This window comes from Castor canadensis, chromosome 2 (genome assembly GCF_047511655.1).
Source record: "Castor canadensis chromosome 2, mCasCan1.hap1v2, whole genome shotgun sequence".
Taxonomy (NCBI): domain Eukaryota; kingdom Metazoa; phylum Chordata; class Mammalia; order Rodentia; family Castoridae; genus Castor; species Castor canadensis.
The window spans coordinates 123280396-123306155 of record NC_133387.1 but is presented as its reverse complement, the minus strand read 5'-3'; the positions used below and the strand labels follow the sequence as shown (position 1 = coordinate 123306155).

Genomic DNA, 25760 nt, shown 5'->3' with positions numbered 1-25760 from the left:
TTAGCAGCAGAAACCCGAGAGGAGTGCATCAAGGCTACTGAACACCTGCTAACGGAATTAGGTGAGCTGGGGTATCGGGCAAGTGCCAAGAAAACTCACATCTGTAAAAGGTCAGTGACATATTTGGGTTATCGGATTGCAGATGGGGCAAGATGGCTGACTGATGCCATGAAACAGACTATTCTGGCTATCCCATCCCTGACATCCACTAGGGGGGTGAGAGAATTCCTGGGCTCCACGGGGTTCTGTAGACTCTGGATTCCAGGATTTGTGGAAATTAGCCAGACCCCTATATGAGGCCACCAAAGAAGCTCCAGATTGGAGTTGGGGAGAGAGAGAACAACAGGCCTTTGATCAGCTAAAAGATGCTCTTTTGCAGGCCCCTGCCTTAGCCTTGCCAGATCCTACAAGACCATTCACTCTGTTTGTAGATGAGAAAAAGGGGGTAGTCAAAGGAGTCTTGACCCAACAGCTAGGTCCCTGGAAGAGACCAGTGGCATACTTTTCCAAGAAATTAGACGCAGTAGCGGCAGGATGGCCCCCCTGCCTCCGCATCATAGCGGCCATTGCTGTGCTGGTGAGAGAAGCCGATAAACTAACCTTTGGACAGGCCCTCTGGGTAACGGCCCCTCACCCGGTGGAGGGAATCCTTAAACAACCCCCTGGGAAATGGATGACGAATGCCAGGCTCACCCACGACCAGGGGCTCTTGTTGGATTCCCCTCAGATCACATTCACAGATCCCGTAATCCTGAACCCTGCCACCTTGTTGCCTAACCCGGAACTGCAGACACCTGTCCATAACTGCAAAGAATTCCTCTCCAAAGTTACACAGGTACGGGCTGACCTAAAGGATACCCCCCTGTCCGGCTGCAAATTAAACTGGTACACGGATGGAAGCAGTTTTTTCCAAGATGGAGCCCGAAGGGCAGGGGCAGCTGTAGTCGACCAAGAAGGAAATACGGTATGGAGCAGCGCCCTCCCACCCGGAACATCAGCCCAAAAAGCGGAATTAATTGCCTTGGCAGAGGCCCTGGAGAGGGCAAAAGGAAAGCGAGTCAATATCTACACCGATAGCTGCTATGCTTTCAGTACCATCCATGTCCACGGGGCCATCTATCGTGAAAGAGGATTCCGCACAGCAGAAGGAAAACATCTAAAGAACCTAGCCGAAGTCCAGCGTCTATTAATGGCAGTGGAAAAACCGAAGGCAGTGGCAGTGATGTATGTCCCAGGCCACCAGTCTGCCAAGACGCCGGAAGCTGTCGGTAACAACAGAGCAGATCAAGAAGCAAAGAGAGTAGCAATGGTGAGTCCTCCCATGGAGACAGGGCAACCTTCCACGGTTGCGGCGATAGACGTGCCGGTCCCAGAGCTCCCTCCGCTACCCCCCCAACCAGAATACTCCACAGAGGATTTCACTTGGATGAGAGCCCACTCCCCCTTTAGAGAAGGGGAAGACGGATGGAAAAGCGACTTGGAAGGCAAGTTAATTCTGCCTGAAAAACTCGGACGATTCCTGTTGGCTAACTTACATAAGTCCACTCATTTGGGGCGGAGAAAATTACTAGACTTGTTGACATCTGCGCAGCTCCGATTTCCGAACCAGACCATAGCAGTCCGCCAAATTGTGGAAGATTGTGCCAGCTGCACAATCATGAAACCAGGACGAAGGGAGGGGCACCACACAGGTACTCAGGAACGGGGGAGGGCTCCGGGAAGAAGTTGGGAAGTGGATTTTACTGAGGTAAAACCGGGAAAGTTTGGGTACAAATATTTGCTGGTATTCATAGATACCTTTTCAGGCTGGGTGGAGGCTTTTCCTACAAAGAAGGAGACGAGTCAGGTAGTGGCAAAGGCTTTGCTGGAGGAAATCATACCCAGATATGGGGTGCCCGAGGCAATTGGGTCAGATAACGGTCCGGCTTTTGTTAGTAAAGTCCTGCAGGGACTAGCCCAGACTATGGGGGCCAATTGGAAGCTACATTGTGAATATAACCCCCAGAGCTCAGGGCAAGTAGAAAGGATGAATAGGACACTAAAGGAGACTTTAGCCAAATTGGCCCTGGAGACTGGCGGTGATTGGGTGACGCTCCTTCCCTTGGCCATCTTCCGAGTCCGGAACTCCCCCTATGTCCATGGGCTAACTCCCTTTGAGATCCTGTATGGGGCTCCACCCCCCATCATTCAGAGGACCTTAAGCCCAGAACTAGGTGATCTGGCCCCAAATTACCTGACCATGTTGCAGGCTTTAGCTAAAGTGCAACAACGGATTTGGCCCTTAATTCAAGCATACCACGCTGTTTTTCAGGACCTGGCTCCGGAACATGGCATAGTCCCGGGTGACATGGTATGGGTTAAAAGGCATCAGTCCAAAACCCTAGAGCCTAGATGGAAAGGACCTTATGTTGTACTGTTTACTACACCTACCGCCCTCAAGGTCGACGGGATTGCAGCATGGGTACACCATTCCCATGTAAGACGGGCTCACCCTCCGGAGAAAAAACAGGAAAATTGGTCCACACGGAAGCATCCAACAAACCCACTCAAGCTCCGGCTGATACGGGATGCTCCAAAAAACGAGAACACTCCAGATGCTCCGCAGCCCTCCTAGAATGGGATTATCACCTGGGTCCACTACACCCACATCAGACCGGCAGATCCAGTAGCTATGAAGAAAGGCTTCCTGCCAACAAGAAGGGTGTCCCACCACAAGGAAAATTTTTTCAAACTCAAACTTCATACTGGACCTCGGTAACTTTATTCCTTTTTCTAACCCTGTCCACCACTTGCTGGGGGCATACAAATCCACATCAACCTTTTAACCTGACCTGGATGATTGTAGATGTATCCACAGGAGACATTCTTAACCAGACCTCCAAGGTGACCCCTCCCAGCACCTGGTTCCCAGAATTATACTTTGACTTAAGGGCCTTATTCACTGGCAGGGGACAATGGGATTTGCGCCAAAGTTACTTCTATGTCTGCCCTGCTCCCCAACCCAACCACAGAAAAAAATGTGGAGGAATCGCAGACTATTATTGTAAGTCATGGGGTTGTGAGAGCTCAGGGGATATATGGTGGCCACCCCCCAAACAGGGGGATCTTATTCAATTAAGTAGAGTCTCTCAATCTGGCATTACATACCACCAACCTAGACCTATAAATAAGGGATGCCCAACTCCCCCCAATTGTAATCCCATTATGATAAATTTCACTGATTTAGGAAAAAAGGCAACGAATTGGGAATTGGGTAAATCCTGGGGAGTCAGACTCTACAAAACAAATCATCCAGGAGCCCTTTTTACTTTGCGGCGTGTGCAACAACCAGTCTCTACTCTAACAATAGGCCCTAATAAGGTACTTAGACCACCCTATGTAAAGCCACCTCCCCGACCTTCCACAGCTCATCACCTTCCCTCAACCATAGCCCGGGCTAATGTTACAACTCCAAGACCATCAGAAACCAGCCCTCCCCTGGTGAGGCCCAGTCTCATGACCGGATCTAAAGACCCCCTCTGGGAGCTAGTGGGTGCTGCCTTCCTGACGTTAAACCACACCAACCCTAACATGACTAACTCCTGTTGGTTATGTTATGATGTGAGGCCCCCATTCTATGAGGCAATAGGGCTAAACACCACTCACGATACCTCATCTGAGGAAAACCCTACTCAATGTTCCTGGGGAGACCGTAAGAGAGGTCTGACCATACAGCAGGTAAGCGGCCAAGGAACCTGCTTAGGAAAAGTGCCAAAGAACAGATGGGACTTATTGTACTGTTATTAACGCCAGTTCTACCTGGGAAAATGCTATTAAATGGGTAATTCCAAAGGACAATGGGTGGTGGCTATGCTCGCGGTCTGGACTCACCCCGTGCCTATCAACTAAGGTGTTTAACAGCTCTAAAGAATTCTGTGTTATAGTGACTGTGCTGCCCCGCATCCTCTATCATTCGGAAGAGAGTCTATATTCATACTGGAATACAAAAATGGTTGAAAAAAGGAAAAAGAGAGAACCTATTTCCACAGTAACTATTGCTACCCTACTCAGCCTAGGGTTAGCGGGAGCAGGAACCGGCATAGCTTCTTTGGCCACCCAGCAGAAAGGGATGTCTTCGCTGCGTGCAGCCATAGACGAAGATATAGAGAGAATAGAAACCTCCATTAGCCACCTAGAAAAATCCCTCACTTCCCTGTCTGAGGTAGTACTTCAAAACCGACGAGGTCTGGACTTGTTGTTCCTCCAAAAGGGGGGACTATGTGTTGCTCTAGGGGAAGAATGTTGTTTTTACGCTGACCATACCGGAGTTGTTCGTGACTCCATGTCTAAACTTCGAAAGAGCCTGGAACAAAGAAAACGAGAAAGAGAGGCCGGGGAAAGCTGGTTCGAGTCTTGGTTTAACCAGTCCCCATGGTTGGCTACCCTTTTATCTGCATTGGCAGGGCCAATAATAATCATCCTATTACTTGTTACCATAGGACCCTGGATTCTAAACCGACATGACTTTTGTCAAAAGTCGAATTAATACTATCCAACTTCTGGTCCTCCGCCAACAATATCAGGCTCTTCATCCCCTTGAGAATGATTCCTCAATTTAGGCCGTAAGAAAAGGGGGGAATGAAAGGAATAGGAGGTCTCAGCGGGCCCCAACCCCCTTGTTGGAGAAACCAGTACCAAACATCCCATGTAGATAAGATAAGCAATGCGGCAGGGCTCAGTTAGGGCATATAGAATGTGGGGAATGTGAGCGGGGGGTACATGCAAGATGTGAAGTACGTGCAAGATGTGAGGTACGCGCAAGATGTACTCTGCCTGCTTGCCCAATGTTGATAACGAAAATATGCATGCCACCACGGTCTATATAAGATTTCCCCTAAAGAGGCTCAGGGTCGTGTTTTCCTAACCGGTCCTGCGTGTCCGTGTGGGAGCTCGACCCTGGCTAGCCAGCCCAATAAACTCTGCTTTGTTGATTGCATTCACGCCTGGTTCTCTGTCTCTCGGGGGAATAGGATTCTGGGTCCTAACAGTGAGACTGTGATGGCTGCACTGGATCAAGCTGGACAGACCATCTCTACATCCTGACCACCACCAGGCCCCTCCTCTGCCAGGTGGCCCCAAACTGGTAGGCTTTGGTTATAGCTAGTCCCCTCAGAGAACTGTCACAGCCTTCCCCAAAAGGATCTCTTCAGGTGTAGTTTTTGAAGCTCCTCAAATAATTAGAGTTTAAGACACTAGTTCCTTGTTTTTTGTTGTTAGAGTCAATAGGGCTCAAACTCAGGACTTTGTGCTGGCTAGGCAGGTGTAATACCACCTGAGCCATGCCCCAAGACACTAGTTCTCAACCCAGATGCAAATTGGAACCATCTAAGGGTAATTCAAAAAACATGGGTGACTGCATGTCTGTAAAGTTTGATAAACAGAATTCAGATTCTTATTTTCCATGTGGATGCATCCAGGAAGGATATGTGGACTTAGTGAGGGTGATTATAAAGGTTTATGAAAGGTTATGGAATAAGTTAGAAGAGACCATGATCAGCCAGGTAAAAGGCAGAAGCACAGAGAGCTCTTCCAGTTTCTAGATGATTTCAAACCTGTGTTAAACTATGTGTGAAGAAAATCCTGGGCAATCTTGATCAGCCATAATCAATGAGTGGGGAAGGCTTTAGGTGCTCCCTCAGCTAGGGTGGTTGTTTGAGCTAAGACCTGAATAATCTGCACATCTTTGCTATGGAAAGGAAGGCTCAGAGAGAGGGAAAAATGGTCAACCTGAAACATAATATTAAGTCAGAAGACTCCTGGTCTCTTCCTATATTAGCCTGCCCCAGTACCATTAGGTGAAAAATGCAGTTCCCAAATATTGGCCAATGCCAAATATTGGCAACTTCACCAAATTCAATCTAACAAAACCAATAGCAGCTATCATTTATTAAATACTGTATTGATCCTAGCAGCTCTAAGGAGTGAACAAAAAGAAGCCGTGTCACAACCGGACCTGCTTCCTTGCAGGCAGCTTACTGGAAACACCTAGCATCAAGGAAATGACAAACTGTCTCCTGCCAGAGTGTCTGGAGCTCACCATCTACCTACTTACCACTTATCTCCTCTAGCTTCCCTGACCAACTTATCTACCTAATTACCACTTACTCCTCTAGCTTGTCCTAGCAATTCTTAACTCCATTCTGGGAAAATCTTCCACCCAGCAGAATTTCCATCCAGACCCCTCTCTATATTTACTCCAAGTCTGTAAGTGGCAGTGGGTTTCTGGCTTTGGCTGCCCACTCCTCCACAGGGCTCCATCCTGAACAATAAACCCTGTGCTGGTGTTTGAGCCATCTCTCTGCCTCTTCTGTTCCTCTTTCATTTTAACAGTAGTTACTACAATTAAAGCCCATTTTTTTTCCATCTGGGCCCTGAGGCTCATCTGTACAAAGACTGTAAGACAAGAGTCTGACTCCAGAGCCCACATGTTGTCTTTCTGTCCTAAAATAAGATACCCAGTGTTGCTAGTTTTCCCTTTGACATTCATAATTACTGGATACCAACTACATTTTCACTGCTCTGGCAGTACCAGATATTACAGACCCTGAGATATCCTCATGAAATTTCTTGCTATGTAAAATTTTCCTTTCCCAGATGCCAGGCTCTGCCTCAGCACATTGCCTAAAGTGCTGAGGGTCTGGGAACCTAAAGAACAGGTGAGTGAGTATCTCATCCCACATGGAGAGCACTGTGAGCCCTGCACCCTGAGAAGTAGTTATAAATCTGCATTCCTACACCCTGAGGCTCTCATAAATCTGTCACGGGGCTGATAAACAAAATGCTCTCAAGGTTGCCCCACCCCCCATAAGGAGCAAACAGACCAGCTCATCTAAGAGAGCACATGCATGCAAATCCATGGCCAACAGAAAAAACCCACCTAACCAATACCCTAACCCATAGTTAAAGCATGCATAAAAAGCCCCAGCCTTCACCTGAGCAGTGCTCCATTGCACTTAGCCTTTCCTTTCTTTCTAATAAATCCTACTTCGTGTACCAGCCTTGGTTTACAAGTCAATCAGCTGCTTCATGAGTCTGTTCTCCAGCCTGTGAAGGCAAGGACTCTTGACACTGTCCCACAACATTTCACGTTGTCACATAACATTTCTGGCAACTGCATGAAGAGATCTCTCCTGGACCAAGGTCAGGATGACTTGAGCACCAAACCAGCAAGAGCTTGCCTAAGGTGTGGCCATGAGCTTTCAGCATCCTGCTGGATATTCCCTCTGGGGAAAAAGCCCTGTGGAGGACTAGCTTCACATAGACTTCCCTGTGCTGCTCCCCCTGTCTCTGTCTGTTCCTATCTTCCTGAGGGACTTTCCCATCATGATATCAAACCAACAGCTCCTAGCCAACTTTGGCCTCACATTGATTCTGGCTCTGGGGGTGCTTTCTGCTCTCTTCCTGTGGGCTGAGACTAAGCCTGGAGTTTATTTAGGTATGCCTTATGCTACACTGGGGAAAAGTGTTTGGTTTTGACACCTGATGATCTTCATCTTCTCCCACCTGTCAATACCCCTTCTGCTGGAGGCAATGACCCAAGAGTGGAAATATTGTCTGGCTGACAGTGTTCTAGTACCACTTAGTGGGAATGACCTGAAAGCACACCTAATTGTTAATCCCTCAGGTGTGTGTCCTGTCTCCCAGCTCTGTTCCCCCCTCTCTTACCTAAGATGTCAGTTCACCTCTTCTGTCCCTGACAGAAGCAGCAGACATACTTTTACTCACACACCTCCTTCCTCAGTCCTGCCACCTTGTGTACCTCTTTCTGCCTTCCCCTCCCATGGGATTCTGGCCTCCCATGGAAAACTCATACTATGGTACGTTATGACTTTCTTGAGTTACTCCCACACCTGGTTTGTCATATCCATTGGTCCACACCAGCTTTAAATTGACTGCTAGGCACCTCACAAAACTGTGGCCCAGGGAGCAGACTAGGCAGAGGTGAGGACTGACATGGGCCTCCCACCATGCCATGCACATGCCCTAATTCCACCCCCACAGGGGAGGAGGGAAAACAAACTGGCATGCATGTGCACAGGAACACCACTCCATCCTGCAGGACTTCCTGGGTGCAACAATGATGACTGCCACAGCTAAGACAATCCATAAAAATGGCCCAGTACTCATCCAAAGCTGCCAGCCATACACAATGGTGACTGTGGCACTCATCCAAAGCTGCCAGTCATACACAGTGGTGACTGTGACCCACTGCCACTCTCCCAAAAAGGGATGAGGGGGAAAAAAAACATGCACAAGCATGCATACACAATAGAAGGGGCAACAGGCCACACTGGTGAGCCCAGGCAGACAGGGCCACCTCTCCCGGGCATGGGTGAGGGCAGCAGTGCCGTGCACAGGCCTGCTTCCAGCCCCACCTCACACCAAAGCCTGACTGACCCAGCCCTTCCATTCAATTCTTATCTCAAAGTTATGGTTCCCAAGAAGCACTAATGTAACCTTCCTGAAACAGCCAAAAAGAAATAAAGTTGAGGGAGGGCATTGCTATGGTCTCTAGACTTCTCATTTAAAACTTTCCACACTTTTGGCCTTAGCATAAAAAATTTCCTCCAATTTCGACACTAATCAAAATTAGTGATTGCCCTGGGACTCCCTCTGAGTACCCTTCTCTCTAACTTTACAGGCACTTCTCCAGGTGATGCATCCCTTTGTTAAAGAGGTAGCCTTTGTTAAGGAGGCTGCATGCTTTTTGGTAATATAAGGCTAAAAGGGAGAATCTTAGAGTTTTTCACATCTCATTGGTAAGGATGGCCCAACCCGACCAGTCACTGCATTTCCTTCGGTCCTGGCCATGGACAGTGGAAGGAAATCATGAGACAAGGATGCCTGATCTCCTTAGGTCAATCCCTAGTCTGGACACTGACAACAGGGGGACTGACCCAGTTTTTGTTGTTGTTCTTCTAGATGGGCCCTGCCCCCATGTATTATAAGGCAGAATTAAATCTCAGACATTATTTACAACAGAATAAAACAGGCAACATCTTTTTATTTAACTACCCAAATTTTAAGATTCCTGCTGCAGGCTGTAGCCCCCTTTTCTTTTTTCTCCTCTGTTGGAGCCATAGTGTTAACGATTGAATGCCTACATCTTAGTGAGACCTGATTAAAATAAGTTTGAAAACTTGTTTTCTTAAAAGTAGCAGTAGAACACAGTAAAAGTAACATTTTTTTACATTGACTCTTTAATAAGATCCATCCTCAAGATGTTTAAATATTCATATGTAAAAACTTAAACAGTTTATAACAAAGATCTTTAACACAAACTCCCTGGTTTTTTGTTACCTTGAATATCACATTAACCTTATAACAGCAGTTTAAGAACCATTTTGAAGATGCTTATACATATACACACACACAAGTTTTATAAATTAAGCATGCCAGAGAAAACTGTCAGCTTAAGCATGCATAAGATGTGCTGGAATTCCATGAGCAAATTACATTTTGCCTAATGCTGTAAACAAATTGACACACACAAAATTAGAGTGCACTGTCAAAAAAAAAAAAAACCTTTTAAAACCATACCCAGAGGGCTATCCAGTGGAATGGTGGATGATGTATCTGTTCTGTTGTGAGTCTCCCTCTTTGGAACCGAATTTTTGGTACGCATCCCTTAACCTTGGTTTTGGCTATTTTCTCAGGAAAAGCTAACACATCCCCAGTACTGGATGTTTCTTGCATTTTACACAAAATGCCTTTTTTTTTACTTGTGTTGTTCCTCATCCTGGTCTATCTGATTGGTGAGAAAACCCAATAGGTGCTCAATCTCCTTAATTTCCAGAAAGGTCTCACACATTTTTGTCCCACTCCATAAACCTGAGAGATCCAGGTTCAACCCAGACAGGGTTATTTGAGAGTCTCTGGGGGGTGCTCAGACTCCCTTTCTGTCTCCCAAAGGCAGGTTTATTATTTGAATCTGGATTTTTACCAGTCTGATGATGGGGCTCCCAATAGGTTCCTGAGCCTTTTCTGGGTTCCTTTGTGTAACTGAGACTTGCTCACCTGCATTCTAGGAGAGGTGAGTCCCTCCATTGTATCAACAGGCTTGCTGGCACCTGGTGGGATGCTCTCAAGACAAGCTGGGGATGCTGAGTTCTCATGACAAGGAAGTGAAAATACCATCTCTGAATCCCAGATGAGCCCGCAGAAATGTTATGGGCTACTCAAGAGCAGGGAAATGGGACACTGAGGCTCCCATATATGGTTACATACTATTTCATTGGCCAGTTTTTTTTTTCTCAGTGCTAAGTGACCTTCTAAGTTTTATCTCCCTGCTATGCCATACCCTCTTCCCTGTTACATTATCAGAAAGCAGACTTGCTTGCTTCTTTTCTGGTCCTCCTCCCTGTTCAAGGAGGACATGAAAAAGCAAGGTTATAGCTGGGCATGGTGCTTCCTGCTGTAATGACAGCTATGTGGAAGGCTGAGATCAGGAGGATTGTGGATCGAGGCCAGCCTCGGAAAATAGCTTGTGCAACCCCATCTCCAAAATAACCACAGCAAAATGGACTGACTGTGTGTCTCAAATGATAGAGCATTGGCATTGCAAGTGTGATGCCCTGAGTTCATACCCCAGTCCCACCAAAAACAAAAAAAAACAAGGACAAAAAGGCATAAATGGAGTTTGAACATGAGTGCAAAACTGAGTTCCCCCTGTGGGGCTCAAGGCTCTTTTGATTGAGCCTCTTATGAACAGAGATTATTTGCATATATAGAGAGTAGATTTTGCATTGTTATCAGTCATCTAATTTACAAAGATGTCAGATGGCTCAGCAGTAAGGAAGGGAGTGGAGCCCTCTTAGAATCCTGTGGCCTGGCAATATTCCAGCAAACCAGATTTTTCTCTATAAGTATCTATAGTTAGTTCTCATTAATCATGGAGGTCATATTTGCAAGTTTTCATTTTATTTTCTTTGTTTATTGTTTTTTGGTGGGATGGGGTTTGACCTCAGGGCTTCATACTTGTGAAGCAAACAAGCAATTTACCACTTGAGCCAAACCTCCAGTCCTTATTTTTTGAGAAAAGGTCTTGCTGTATAGCCTGGGCTGTCCTCAGATTCCCACTCCTCCTGCCTTAACCTTCAGTTCTGGGATTAAAGTCATCCTTACTACACCTGCCTCCCTCCTTCCCATCTTTTTTTTTGCATGCCTGGGTATTGAATCTTCAGCTCTTGCATGTTCTTAAACTGACTAAAATTTATTTGCAACATCCAATTCAATACTCTAGCATATGCCAGCACTTTCAAGGTCATTCAGGGACATGAGGTCAGTGTCCTAATACCGGTTCTCAACTGAGATACAACAAGTTCTCATACTTTAAAAACTACCATGTTTTAGCCTAGAGACACCATTTTATAATGACCATGCCTCCTGTGGGGGATTTGGCTGTGTAAAATGACCCTGAAGTGCTGGTTAATGATTGTGAACATGAGAGGCTGCAATGGGTCTTAGGACAAAATAGGTTTGTCAAGCTCAGTTCAGACCTGAGATACAGTGCCGTTGGCTGAAAGTTTAATATCAATAAATCAGTCATACATAATAAACAGTGTTGAGAGAAAAGGGCACATGAAAGTAGATTGCATATTGATGGATTGATGAAACATGGTGACTGGTGGCTGCACAAACCTAATCCCCTATGACCCTCAGAGCAGAGTTTCACAGCTGGCTAGTTCAGTGTTTGTGGGTCATTACAGAAGATGACCGCTGTGAACTAATTAGCAGCAAACAATATTTTATTCAGAATGCAAGTTCTTAACTTGGAATTTTTGGATGTACTTAGGGATCTTAGTTCTTGGATTCTATCCCCAGTCCCACAAATAAAAGTATAATAAAGTAAAATAAACTTCTGGTCTCCCAAGCCTTTATGTTCTTGCTCTAAGGTCTGGGTGTGGGTGTGGAGACTCTTGAAACACACTGTAAAGGCTGAAGGTGTCCAGGGCCCCAATTAAGATCCACGGTGGAAGTCATGGCCCTGGTCCATGAGAAGTTTGTGTCCTTAATTTCAGGGGAGGTGGTGGCCTCATCTGGCCCATGGGAAGGCTCCCAATTCTGTAAGACAGTTAAGAAAGACTGGGGAAGAACAGGACTAGATAAGGAGGTGTCTCCTGGGTTTTGTGTCTTGGTTTAGACATAAATTTTTATAAAGTTTTGTAAAGTGAGGATAATGATGGTACTTACTTTGAAGCATTGGTTTGGGAATTCATTCTATTAGTAGAAGAAGAGGGATGGTTGAGTGCCCAGTCATCCCAGATGGTAGCACTGGAGTCTTAATGAGGCCCTAGGCCACAGGGCTGATCTTAGGTGGTGCCTTGTGTTCTGCATGCTGCAGAGTGGATGTTGGAGGACGTCTTCCTTTGGAAGTTCATGCAAAGCTCCTTCCCAGGCTGCTTGGCCAACCAGCTTGTCCTGCAGTTCCAAGCCAACAAAGTGGACATCTGTGCAGTGGTCCTGTGTCACCAACCTACACACAAGTTCCACTTCCTCACGGGATGTGGTGAGACTCTGCTGTCCCACTTTTACAAGTGTCCTGTGTGGAACCACCTCCAGACAGTGCCCATAAAGGTTGTGATAAGTACATCTAGGAGGAGGCTCTCCTCCCATGAGCAGAGCCTGCACAGGACACTTTCTGTCACAGAGGAATGGGGTGACACAGAACCAGGATCCATGAGCTGCCTTAGGAAGGAGCCATCAGTTCTGAGCTGCTGTTGAATAAAGGCCCTCATGCCACTTTGCCTATCTGTCTTTACCCTCTAGTGAGTAAACTTTCTTCTGGGGTTTCCAGGTTGTCAGGGAGACCATGAATTGTCTGAAGTTTATCAATAGCAGCCACTACCAGGCACTTTATCTAAAGTGCCTTGCTTTCTCTCAAAATGATAAGGTCCATTTCTGGTGATAATAAATTAACTGACATCTTCTTTTGTCAATACTGAGGGCTTCACTCTTGCCTAGCAGATTGTCTTCCTGAGTCATGTTCCTAGCCCTTTTGTTCTTTAGTTTCTTTGTTTTAGTTTTTTAGCATATATTCACTGTACAGGATGATTCAATGTGATAAGTCCATATACACTTTATTGTACATTGGTTAGGTCACCTCAACCATATCGTCCCCATCCCTTCCCCACCCCACTTAAAGCAATTACAAGAGGTTTCATCATTCTATTTCATATATGTATATGAAGTGCATCAACCATATTCCCCTACCTTCATCTCTTCCATTCCCCCTCCCTCTCCCAAAAGCACCCACACACACACACACACACACACACTGTGCTATTTTACAGTCCTATCCTTCATTTTTAATTCCAAACTCAATGTTCAAAGGGGTTGCTTGATGTATCAGAGATGTGAGTATCCTTTACTTTAGTCAGTTCAACTCCCTCTGTTTGTCTCCCCTTACCCTTCCCTCCTGCCCCCCATTATTCAACAGCTTTCAGTACATATTGCTATGCCCTATGCCTGTGACTTTAGTTTTATTTTTCATATCAGGTCTTGTGTTTTTGCCCAGAGCTGGCATTGGACTGTGATCCTTCTATCTCTGCTTCCCTCATCACTGGGGATACAGTCAGACAAGTACTATCTTGCCTGTTTAAATCTTTGGGTTTTTTTGCATGTGTCTGTCTCTGGGGTTTGTATTAAGCAACACACTTGCTAGGCAGATGCTCTACCACTTGAGCCATTCCACTGCCACTGTCTGGTTTTTTGAGATGGGGTTTTTCTGACATTTTTGCTTTTTTTGTCTAGGCTGACCTTGAACTGAGACCCATCTCCACCTCCCTAGAAGCTGAGATCACAGGCATATGCCACCAGGACTGGTACAATTGATGGCAATTTTTTTTAATTAAAAAACCATTGGTAAGTGGTCCATTTGCACATCTTGCATCACTGTGTTCCTGTTCAGCTCACTCTGTGCCCTCTATACATTACTTTCAATCACAGATCTGTTTGCTCTTGATAGTTTCCCATTTCCAGGATCTCATTTAATGGGGTCACAGAGTCTGCAGCCTCCTCAGATTGTCTCCTTGCACTCAGAAATACTGCCTCTTATCTCCTGTAAGCGCTGTTTGCTGCGGTGGCCATGCACCCCTCTAGATGACTGTCATTCCACTGCAGGAGTGTATCCCAGTTTGGTTACTCAGTCACCTGTTAACATATTGGCTGTTGTGGTGAGAAGTGGTGTACACAGCTGCAGGTTGGCATACAGACTCTTGACATCCCAAGTGTGTGACACCACTGAATACTGCTCTTTTAGAAAAAGATTTCAGGACTTCGGCTGTAGCTCTGTGCAAGTGTGATGCTTGAGGCCTGGGTTTAATACACAGCACTGTCAAAAAAGAAAACAAATATTTCAGCCATTTTAGGATATGCAGTGAAAGTCATGACTTAACTTGCTTTTCTCTCATGAAGTGTTAAGCATAATTTGTATGCTTATGTGCCCTTTGTATATGTTTATTTATTGGTGGTTCTGTAGTTTGAACTCCAGCCTCATGCTTGCTAGGCAAGTGCTGTACCACTTGAGTCACTCCTCCAGCCCTTTTTTGCCTTAGTTACTTTTTAGGTAGGTTCTCACATTTTTGTCTTGGGCTGACATCAGACTGGCAATCTACCTACCTATGGCTGCCCATGTAGTTCGGGAAGAGCAGGTATGTGCCCCCATGCCTGGCTTATTTGTTGAAATGGATTCCTGCTAACTTTTTGTCCAGGCTGGCATCAAATTGAAATCTATCCTTCCATTCTCTGCCTTCTGAGTGGCTAGGATTACAGAGGTGAGCCACTGGGCCTGGCCCATGTGTATCTTGAATGAGATGTCTATTGAGATCTAACCTGTTTGCTTCCATTTTACTTTTAGTTTCTTTTCCTTTTTTCTTTTGAGACACTTAAAGTAGCACTTATAATGCAGGCTGGCCTCAGACTTGGCAATTCTTCCCTTAGTCTTAACCTCCCTAGTCCTGGGATTACAGATGTGCACCACCATGCCCACCTGAGTTTCTTACTATGTTTTGGATACGAGTAATTTTCCCAAAAGATTTCTGACTGCCTGTGACCAGGCTTTTTGTTCTCTTCAGAGTGTCTTCAGCTTGAAAAGTGGTTCAAGCATTAGAGTGCCAGCCTAACAAGAATGAGACCCTGAGTTCAAACCTTACTACTGCCAGAGGGGAAAAGACATCTTTTACAGAGCAGATATTAATAAAGTTAGCAATGTTTTCCTTTTGTGAATTGCATTTACTATTGAATCTAAAACTCATCACCCAGACGTTATGTCACATTGAACTTTTTATGGTTTCCTAGCATTGTTACAGTTCTGCATTTTAAGTTTGTGGAATTTTTCAGTGCATTTTCAATATAAGGTATAAAGTTTTTATCTTTTTTTGTTAGTTGAGATGGATTTGAACTCAGGGCTCTGCACTTGGTAAGCAGGTAGTCTACCACTTGAGCCACACCTCCAGTTTGTTTTGTTCTGGTTATTTTGGAGATGGGGTCTCAAGAGCTATTGGGCCTTGACCCTTAATCCTCTCCCAATCTCAGTTTCTAAGGAATCAGGAGTACTGGTGACTGGCTCATTTTTTTCTCTATGGTTTTTCATTGTTCTCCCATCACTTGTGCTAGGACACTTGTTTTGGCAACCCAAAGCCCTGCGTTCAAACCCCAGTTCCACCAAAAACATAAAAAAGAAACATACCTGCTGTAAGTTTAGTAGTGAACAACAACACAAAATTGTGTTTTTTCTCTATTCAAGCCAGTTTCCTCTTTTTTTTTTCATTTCAATAATTTTATTGAAAGGTATCTCCCTTAGTACAAAACATAATGGGAATTGATGAGTTACTTGTGCCAACTTAAAATTAATACTGTTATTTTCAAGATACTGAAATATGTCAGCCTTTTGGGGAAACTTAAAGATATCCATAAAACATGGTTTACAAAAGTAAAGGATAAAATGTACTGTGGGTCTTTGGTTTATTTTTCAGAGTTCATTTATCTGTAACATATCAGAATTGGTCACAGTCATTCTGGATGGACTCCAGCTGCACACAATGCTGAGAAACTGTCACACTTTAACACTGTCCATTTCCTTACACTCACTGGCTGAGACAGAAAATGTTGAACACGTCTTCAGCAATCTCATAATTATGAAGATGCTTATTTTTTAACACACAAAAGGGGCATTTGTGAAAATGTAGTCTCTTCCTTTTAAAACAAAATTCTGTATTAGAAGCAATGGTAACTTTATTAAAACAGTGTGTAATAAAAACTTCTGGAGTGTTTTATCTGGCTTGAATGTATTGTTAGTGGGGTAAAACAAGTTTTTAGAGTGGTAATTTATTTTGTTACTAATACAATAGATAGTAATTCTCTCATGGGAACAGAGGCAGTAGATCTTATGTAAAAATTTTATCATGTATACAAACATCACCTGTTTTGTAGAAGAAATATTAAAGATAATTTAATGAATATGCCAAACTTGTGAGGTTTATATTTATGTATATATAAAACACCTGCAAATTTAACTGTAATTTCCATGTAGCAGTGAAATCCTCATCTCTGAAATATCAACTTGCTTTATGGGTGCTGGGAAGCCATTTGCAGTTTCCTCTTAAACCTGAGATGCCTCCCAGGAACTCTGAAGTGATCTAGAACCTTCAAAGGCATCATTCTTCCATTACAGAAGCAACATACTCATGCTCCAAATGCCCTTTAACTTCCCTTAGTTTTTTTTTTTTAATTTTCTTTTATTATTCATATGTGCATACAAGGCTTGGTTCATTTCTCCTCCCTGCCCCCACCCCCTCCCTTACTACCCACTCCTCCCCCTCCCTCTCCCCCCTCTCAATACCCAGCAGAAACTATTTTGCCCTTATTTCTAATTTTGTTGTAGACCCTTAGTTTTTTTTTAATTTTTAAATTTTTTTGTTTGTTTTATTATTCATATGTGCATACAAGGCTTGGTTCATTTCTCCTCCCTGCCCCCACCCCCTCCCTTACTACCCACTCCTCCCCCTCCCTCTCCCCCCTCTCAATACCCAGCAGAAACTATTTTGCCCTTATTTCTAATTTTGTTGTAGACCCTTAGTTTTTTTTTAATTTTTAAATTTTTTTGTTTGTTTTATTATTCATATGTGCATACAAGGCTTGGGTCATTTCTCCCCCCTGCCCCCACCCCCTTCCTTACCACCCACTCTGCCCCCTCCCTTTTCCCCCACCCCCTCAATACCCAGCAGAAACTGTTTTGCCCTTATCTCTAATTTTGTTGTAGAGAGAGTATAAGCAATAATAGGAAGGAACAAGGGTTTTTGCTGGTTGAGATAAGGATAGCTATACAGGGAGTTGATTCACATTGATTTCCTGTGCATGTGTGTTACCTTCTAGGTTAATTCTTTTTGATCTAACCTTTTCTCTAAGTCCTGGTCCCCTTTTCCTATTGGCCTCAGTTGCTTTTAAGGTATCTGCTTTAGTTTCTCTGCATTAAGGGCAACAAATGCTAGCTAATTTTTTAGGTGTCTTACCTATCCTCACCCCTCCCTTGTGTGCTCTCGCTTTTATCATGTGCTCAAAGTCCAATCCCCTTGTTGTGTTTGCCCTTGATCTAATGTCTACATATGAGGGAGAACATACAAATTTTGGTCTTTTGGGCCAGGCTAACATCACTCAGAATGATGTTCTCCAATTCCTTCCATTAACTTTCCTTTGTTTACACCATACTTTGTTACAAAAAGGGTTTCAGCTGATACTTGACATGGAAAGAGGGAAAGATGGATGTTTTTGCATGAGTCAAATAACTCACAATGATAGTTTTAAGCTGTTAGTAAGAATTGTTAAGTTGTTTTAAGCCAGGGATGTTTTGTTATTGTTGTTGTTTTGGTGATAAGCAAGCACATAGTCAGTAATTGTCCACTCAGGTTTAAATTCCTTGCATTAAAAATGGACCACCACTGACTTTATTTCTAACCAGGAGTTGCACTATGCTGATGGTGCTTAACAGACGAAATTATTAATTATCCTGAAGTATGTACACAGTTCATTTTACAGCATTTTCCTGTTGAGCCAGCAAGTTATTTTCTTGTTATTCAGAGCTTGCTCAAATCTGAAATACAAACTCAACACTTACAAATATGAGTATTAATCCATAAGGAAAACTAGTACTTCCATTTCACCAATAAAAAGAATTTTGAAAGTTAACAGTCTGTTTCAGGAAATGAAGTTTAGCCAAAAATCTCAAGATGGATCTGGTCAGGGTGCAGCAGCACTCAAATATCAAAACAGGAAAAATAAGGCTTAGAACTGTTGCTACCCTCTGCTATTGTGGATTTAGTTCATCCAATTGATTTTTAGTACATACCTAGAAATAACCTCTTCTTCATAACATTCATAATTATCTGTATGTTTTTCTTCTTTTCGATGTGACATAATAGTTCAAGGTAACCTATATTCACAATGTTGTCAGTTGAAGCTGTTATGTAAATACAAATGCTTTCTTAAAGTATTTCACAGACACTGTTTCATACATTATTCAGTTTGATCTGGAACAAATAAAGAAAGTTACCACAAGCTTAAGTGTGATGCATGAAGTGAATGACACATAGATGACATTTAAAACCTGCATCAAATGGCAGTGTGATTTTAATTTCTATCACCTCTGAAACTTTAAATCATAAAAAACCCCAAAAGGTACCCTTCTCAACTTTACCTCTCTAAAGCAATATTCTTAAAGAATCCCCTACTTGGTTAGAATTTTAATGTAACAGTTAAAAAAGAAAATAGACAATTTGACTCAAAGGTACTTTAAACAGTTTGCTGAAACAGGTACTTGCCTATTGTAAATTAGGAGTCTATTCAAGTGTAGCAGGGAGGAGGATCAGAAAACAACAGAATAGGCCTGAGTCCTGAGAAGGTAGCAGGGAGGTAGGAATGGCATAGCAGAGGGATAGAACCTGAGAAATTTGAACATGAGGAAGGTCACACAGCATTAGGGAGGGGAAAGTCACATAGCACTAGAATAAAGTAGCCAATAAACTTAAATATAACCATACATGGATTAGTCCTTGCTTTTTCCTTCTTTAACCTGCTTGCAAGGGTATATAAGGTGAAACCCCTTTGTTCTCAGGGCTCAGGCTTTGGACATGAGTCTCTGAGTCTGTGCTGTACAATAAAACATTGCTTCCTGCTAATTGCCTCAGAGTCCTGTATCTCAGCTAGCAACCTCTTGCAACATTTGTTGGGAGCCAATTATCCGGGTTTGAGAAGATGGTGCGGTATCACCTCACTTGTCCAAAGGGTGTGTCACCCCAGACCACTAGGAGGATATCCCACCAGACACCAATGAACAGCTTGATCCAGATGGGGATTCATCCTCCTGGTGAGTCGGGGTGAGGGCCTCAGTTGCACAACAGAACCTGTTGATGGGCAGGAACTAGCAAGGGGAGGAGAGCACCACTGATAAGAATGGTAAGAACCCAGGTTCAAATTCAGGCCTGCCCCAGGAGGCAGAAAGGGAGACTGATCACTTCCCAGAGAACACTACTAACCACTTTTTGTGTTGAAACCCTGTCTCTCAGGTTCATGGATTAGGGTGGAAATACTGTGCTTTGTGAGAGTATGTAAAAATGTGAGCTGAAATGCAGCCCAGCTGCGAAGTGAATGAGCAGTCCCCTCCTTCTCTGTGTCTGTCTGGCAATCTGGGAACAGGAGGAGATGGGCAGAAACCAGAATAAGAACACTCACATGGAGTATATGATTAATAACTTTAAAAAGGGATTTAATGGAGACTATGGAGTTAAGTTAACTCCTAACAAGTAAAAGGTCTTTTGTGAAGTAAATTGGCCTGCTTTTGGTGTAGAATGGTTCTCAGAAGGGTAACTAGATAAAACTGTGATTAATGAAGTTCACAGAGTAATTGTAAAAAAAAAAAATCCTATACCCAGGAGAATGGGAAAAGCCAAGAGGCTAAAACTGCTCTTCAAAAACCAGACTCTGTTGTTTCTTTAAATTCAGGTAGCAATTTATTGGGCAGACTGAGGAGAAATCGGTGTCTTCCAGTCTTAATGGTTAGCTTTGGTGCCCCAGTTTGCACATCTTCACCCAAAATGGGCATCTTGAAGGAGGAATGAGGCTCAGCACTAACTGAACCTTATAAAAATTAGCATATGAAGGATGGACTTATACTGATACATAAGATCTGGTCTGACTTGAAAGAAAAGGAATGTTGCAGAAGGGTTGTGAGTGTAGAGAGAGGAAAGTGGAGGAATGAAAACAAAATTAGGATGAGGTCTTCATGGATGAAGTGAGGAGAGAGAGAGAGAGAGAGAGAGAGAGAGAGAGAGAGAGAGAGAGAGAGAAAGGGGATTAAAAAAAAGAAAAAGAGAGAAAAAGTAAAATGTCATGAAATGTTTAGAAACCGAAAATGATAAAAGGTTTAATACACTCCTTCAGTTGGGTTTTTATGTCTTAAAAATAAAAAGTCAATAGAAAACATTTAGGATTGTTAAAATATGCCAGAAATACTAAACTTGCAGGCACCTTTACTTCTAGGGAGTATAAATGGGGAGAACCTACCTAAAAGGGTAAAAAAGGAAAGGAGCAACTTTGACTGTTGCTGGTAAAAATCTATTCCAAAAGGTTGGTGCAGTAAGCTTGGTCTGTTATTGAGACAGTCATGAAATGCTTAAGTTTCCCTTGCTAATGGCTGGTCAGATTATGCATCCATATAATGGTGTGCTTACACTGTGTTTGTATGTGTAAGCATCTTCAAAAATGGTTCCTAAACTGCTGCTATAAGGGTAATATGATACTCAAGGTAAAAAAAAACAGAGTATTTGTTTTCATGATCTCTATTATAAACTGCTTAGGCTTTTTAAAGAAAAATATGTAAACAACTTGAAAACAGTTTTTATTATAGAGTCAATGTAAAAAATTAATACTCTGTTCTACTGCTAGATTTAAGAAAACCAGTTTTCAAACTTATTTCAATCAGGTCTCACTAAGATGCAGGCATTTAGGGTTAACACTCCAGATCAGACTGGAGGGGAGAAAAAAGGCGGGCACAGTCTGCAGCAGGAATCTTGGAATTTGTGTAGTTAAAGAAATGTCCTTCACATGTTTCATTCTGTAAAAATACAATCTGGAATTTAATTCTGTCTTACAATACATGGGTCTATTAACAAATGGGCTGTCTGTAAATTGCTTTTATACAAAAATAATTTCAAGGTTGCTTTCTTTCTTGTGTTTTCATGCAAATGTGAGGCTCTAAATTAAAAGATTTTATGAGTTATTTTCAACAAGTAACAAAATCACATAAAAAAGTATTAAGGATATGGTTTTTAAAAATAAAAGGTTAGAAAATACTTTTAGTACAAAAGGATATTATAAAAAAAATGGTTGTCCTCAAAATTGGCTCAAAATAAAAAAAAAAGAAAGGATAAAGACAAGCTCCCTCAGAGGGTACATATTAAGTTGTCACAATGATACAAAGTAAGTTGTCATAAAAAGATGGAGCTTATAGATGTTTATGTAACTGATTAAGTTGACTAAACTCTAAGAGTTACATTAAAGGTCAAAATTTAATGTACTGATGTTAAACTAAAACTTAATTCTCTAAGCTCATAACAACAAGGCTATTTTTTTAAATACTGTATTGTTCTTGATAACATTTACCAAAATATTGTCTTAAGAATGGTTTTTGTTTTGTCAAGATAACTATGAGGAATTTTTGGTGCAACAGGTTAATCCATAAATTTGTCAAGACAACAAAAGTTTATTAAAAAACAGAGAAACAAAAGGCAGCTGAGCACAGGAAGTGATGCTGCACTGATATGAGGGTTAAAACAGATTTATTCATGTAAAACAAAACCAAAGTACACCCTCCAAATAAGATGTTTCAAAAACTCAAAAAAGAGCACTACACTGGAAGTCAAGACCTCCAGTTTCTATTGGACTCAATGGAGGTGTTAGTCCTACTACTTCCACATATTGGATGGAGGGAATTTTTGCCCTGGGATGGCCATATTGGTCTGTTATTTTAGGTAGGGCTCCATTGACTACAGGCTTGTGAGATCCTGCTGTATGTCATGAGCCATGGGTTAATGTCAACCATCTGGGATGTGATCCCTTATCAATATCTGAACAATGATTCTTGGCCACTATGTTTCCTAACTTAGTCCCCATAAATATTTACCTGTGTTCTCTGGTGATTTTTATTGGGGTTTTGACTACTAAGGTAACAAAGTCATGTTCATTTAAGAGTTGGTTTATGTTGGGGTTAACAATAAGGACAGCCATGTTAGGGCTAGACTCCTTCCCCTTGAAGATGGCTTACCTTTATCTCCCTGGATAGATGCCAAGGACAGTTGGGTAGACAGTGTCCTAACTACAAGTTATTTTTCTTGGTTTCCCAGTAACAATATCCCTTCATTACCTTCCTGGTACTTTTCCACTAGACCCCTACATGTAGCCCAAGCCTGTGTATGGTAATGGGCTCTAGCTCACTTGCTGGGGTCTCCCTGCACAAGGATCCTGCCTAAACAATAAACCTTGTACTGGTGTTTGAGCCATCTTTCTGCCTCTTCCATACCTCTTATTTTCTAACAGTTTATATAAAACTTTCTAGATCACTGCATTGTTAAACAACTGTTGTGTTGGGTGATTCTAATATAGTCAGTACCCTGTCGGTGTCTATGACTGGGCTATTTGAGTTTACTAAAACTGTTTTTTCCCCTTAAAACTGATAAAAATCTAAGGTTTTAATTCATAAACAACTAAACTAATATGTATATATAACCTCTATGGAGTTGTGATGCTGTTCTTATATATTAAATATATTTATGTTTTTCAAGTATAGCAACCTTGTAAAATACAAAATTTAGATAAACACAATAACAAAAATTAGTGGTACTGATATACTGTTCTGTTAGTTGCTAAATTCTCCATCAGAATTTTAACCATGACTCTTAAGTTTTCATCGTAACGGTTCTGATCCTTCTGGGAAATTTAGAATCAAGTCTATAAAAATGACTCTAATAACTACTTATGTGTCAACAAGGTTAGCTTTTTAGACATCTGCTTTTGTTAGATTTTGTTTTGTATTGTCCTTGTCTAGAAGCCCACTGCCTAAGAGTCACTCCTTCTAAGCCTCTTTGTTGCTTAAATTTGGCCAAAAGGGTCTATTTGGAACTGACTTGCATGTGATCTGTTCATTATTCACCCCTCCCCACCATGTGAGACCAAAACAAACCAAACAGACAAAATTCATAAAAGAGCAACCAATCTGTCTACAGCCATACCACCCTGAAAGTGCCCAATCTTGTTTGATCTCTGAAGCTAAACAAGGTTCGGCCTGGTTAGTACTTGGATGAGAGACTGATTTTCAGAAGAGACTCCTCAGAGACAAGAAGTTTGGAGATAAGAGAGGGAAATCCATCAAAGTTCAAGTAGAGTCATTGGTGCCAGACCTCTCAAAACTAACCAAAGCCAAGAGGAATAAAGAAATTGTTCTTATACATGTGTGGCTATCTGGCATTAAGGCCCTTCCAGACACAAACTCATATTCTTAGAAAGGGTGTTCTACTTCAATAGAGACAAAATAACTATTTTTACTGACCCTAAACATGTCTTTTGATACTTAAAGATGGTGGTTTTAAATCTTTTTTAAAAAACATAGTGTTTTCTCGGACATATATACTGACAATATATTGTTGACATGGTAATTTTACTCAGCTAAAAAAAAAAACTAAAATATCCAACCATTAAAACCCCATTGGATGGGCCCTTTTGTTGTTATCTTGTTTACTATTCCCACTACTATTAAAAGAGCAGTGATTGCTCCATGGATCCACAACATTTGAGTCAAGCCAGCTTCTCTCAAGTGGTAGTGCATCCCCGATCCATCTTCATTTCACAGGATCTTATGTGCCCTCCCTCAGCAGGACTCTGCTTCCCAGGAAATAACAGGGGACCAAGAATAAAGGAATGAGCAGGACTAGTCACCTCCTCTCCAGAAGCTGACTAGTCTGTGCATGGCAGAAGCTTGAGGAGTTGACTCTCCAACGGGACTAATGGGCTATTTTTTCGCACCAGTTATCTCACTATAATGCATTTTTACCCCTTGTCTGTATTTGTTGCTGCAGTTCTCACCCTAGTCTTCACCATAGGCTTGGCAGAAACTGTCCCTGCTGGTTGACCTCATGGTGAAAGGTTTTTATTAGCTCTCTTTTATCTCTTTTGAGCAGGATGCATAATTATTATTTATGGTTACTGATCTGGTTTAATAAAGGACAAAATATGCAGCCCTCCTTCACAAGGGGAAAGCTGCCCATAACTACACCCGTGGCACCTGTAACCCTGTAAATTTCACTGTACTTAAGTCATCTGATTGAACATAGGGAAAAATAGTATAAAAATAGATAAAAAGGGTCTTGACCCTGAGAGTCTGATGCATCTCAAATTACTAACTGTTACCCATTACAGTTCCTCATACCAAGTTTTTCATTCCTTTTATAAGGAGATGAAAAGTAAATTATCCATGTCTGCCAAAGCTAAAAACTTGTTCCTCTCACTGGCTGAGTCTATAGCCAAGACACTAAATGTCACTTCATGCTCTGTTTGTGGGGGGACCAACATGAGAGTCTCTCTCTCTCTCTCTCTCTCTCTCTCTCTCTATATATATATATATATATATATATATAAGATTAAATAGACCAAAGCAGGGTGCCTTACAAATGGGCAATTAAGAAGATGACATATGGCTTCCTGAGTAAATCATGCAGTATTTTGGTCCTGCCACCTGGACAAAAGATGGTTCTGGAGCTATTGCACCTCTATATATATGCTCAACCACATCATCAGGCTGCATGCTATTTTTACAATTATAAGTAATGAAACTATAAGAGCCCTCAGTTTGCTGGCAAGACAAAACACTAAGATACACAATGTCATCTATCAGAACTGCTTGACTTTAGACTATTTGCTTGCCTCTGAAGAAATTTGCAAAAACCTAAACAACTGCTGCTTACAGATTAATGATTTTTTTAAAAGGTTGTAAAAGAGATCTCAGACAAAATGAGAAAACTTGTCCATGTCCCCATCCAAACTTGGAGAAGAAATGATCCTAATGGTCTGTTTGGAAGATGATTTTCTGCTTTAGGTGGATTCAAAACCCTGATAGGGGCAATGGACCTAATCCTAAGAGCATGCTTAACATTGCTGTTCTAGTTCCCCTGGTGTTGTGGTTTATCAAGACTATTATAAAGGCTGTTAAAAATAAGGCTATACATGTACTGATGCTATAAAAATATAAACCCCTAAATTAAGATGATGCTCTTTGACCCTAGATGGGTCTGAGCATCAAAGGAGGAATAATGTAGCAGGGAGGAGGATCAGAAGAAAACAAACTAGGCCTGAGAACTGAGAAAGTAGCAGGGAGGTAGGGATGGCACAGCAAAGAGATAAAACCTGAGAAATCTGAAGATAAGGAAGGTCACATAGCACTAGAGAAGGGAAAGTCAGCAGCACTAGGATAAAGTAGCCAATAAACTTAAATATAACCATATATGGATTAAACCTTGCTTTTTCCTTCTGTAACCTGATTGCAAGGGTATATAAGGTGAGACCTCTTTGTTCTCAGGGCTCAGCCTTTGGACATAAGTCTCTGAGTCTGTGCTCCACAATAAAGCATTGCTTCCTGCTAATTGCCTCTGAGTCCTGTATCTCAGCTAGAAACCTCCCTC

The 25760-nt window shown here is 42.4% G+C and overlaps 2 protein-coding genes across 7 annotated transcripts in view; one reads left to right on the top strand and one right to left on the bottom strand.

Moving 5' to 3' along the window:
- The first annotated feature begins 221 nt into the window (after nucleotides 1-221).
- On the top strand, nucleotides 222-3786 carry LOC141418174 (uncharacterized). The gene is made up of 2 exons (XM_074058609.1): nucleotides 222-1691; nucleotides 2441-3786. The coding sequence occupies exons 1-2, from the start codon at nucleotides 674-676 to the stop codon at nucleotides 3784-3786; spliced, it is 2364 nt and encodes a 787-aa protein (XP_073914710.1). The 5' UTR covers nucleotides 222-673.
- A 5237-nt stretch (nucleotides 3787-9023) lies between these two features.
- The window catches only part of LOC109677863 (uncharacterized), a 94573-nt gene continuing 77836 nt past the window's right edge, over nucleotides 9024-25760 (bottom strand). For 3 of the 6 annotated variants that reach the window (XR_012445355.1, XR_012445374.1, XR_012445373.1), the window contains one exon: nucleotides 9024-14371. The gene's annotated coding sequence lies outside the window, so the exon portion shown is untranslated. Of the gene's footprint in view, nucleotides 14372-18382; nucleotides 18564-25760 lie in introns of all 6 variants that reach the window. The other 3 variants (XR_012445356.1, XR_012445372.1, XR_012445357.1) reach the window with 2 other exon arrangements.

What these genes read in the sequence shown, in the direction of transcription:
- LOC141418174 (XM_074058609.1), top strand. Translation starts at nt 674, where the DNA reads ATGACGAATGCCAGGCTCACCCACGACCAGGGGCTCTTGTTGGATTCC. An exon ending in AAGGGAGGGGCACCACACAG is followed by an intron (nt 1,692 to 2,440) that starts GTACTCAGGAAC and finishes ACCGCCCTCAAG; the next exon opens with GTCGACGGGATTGCAGCATG.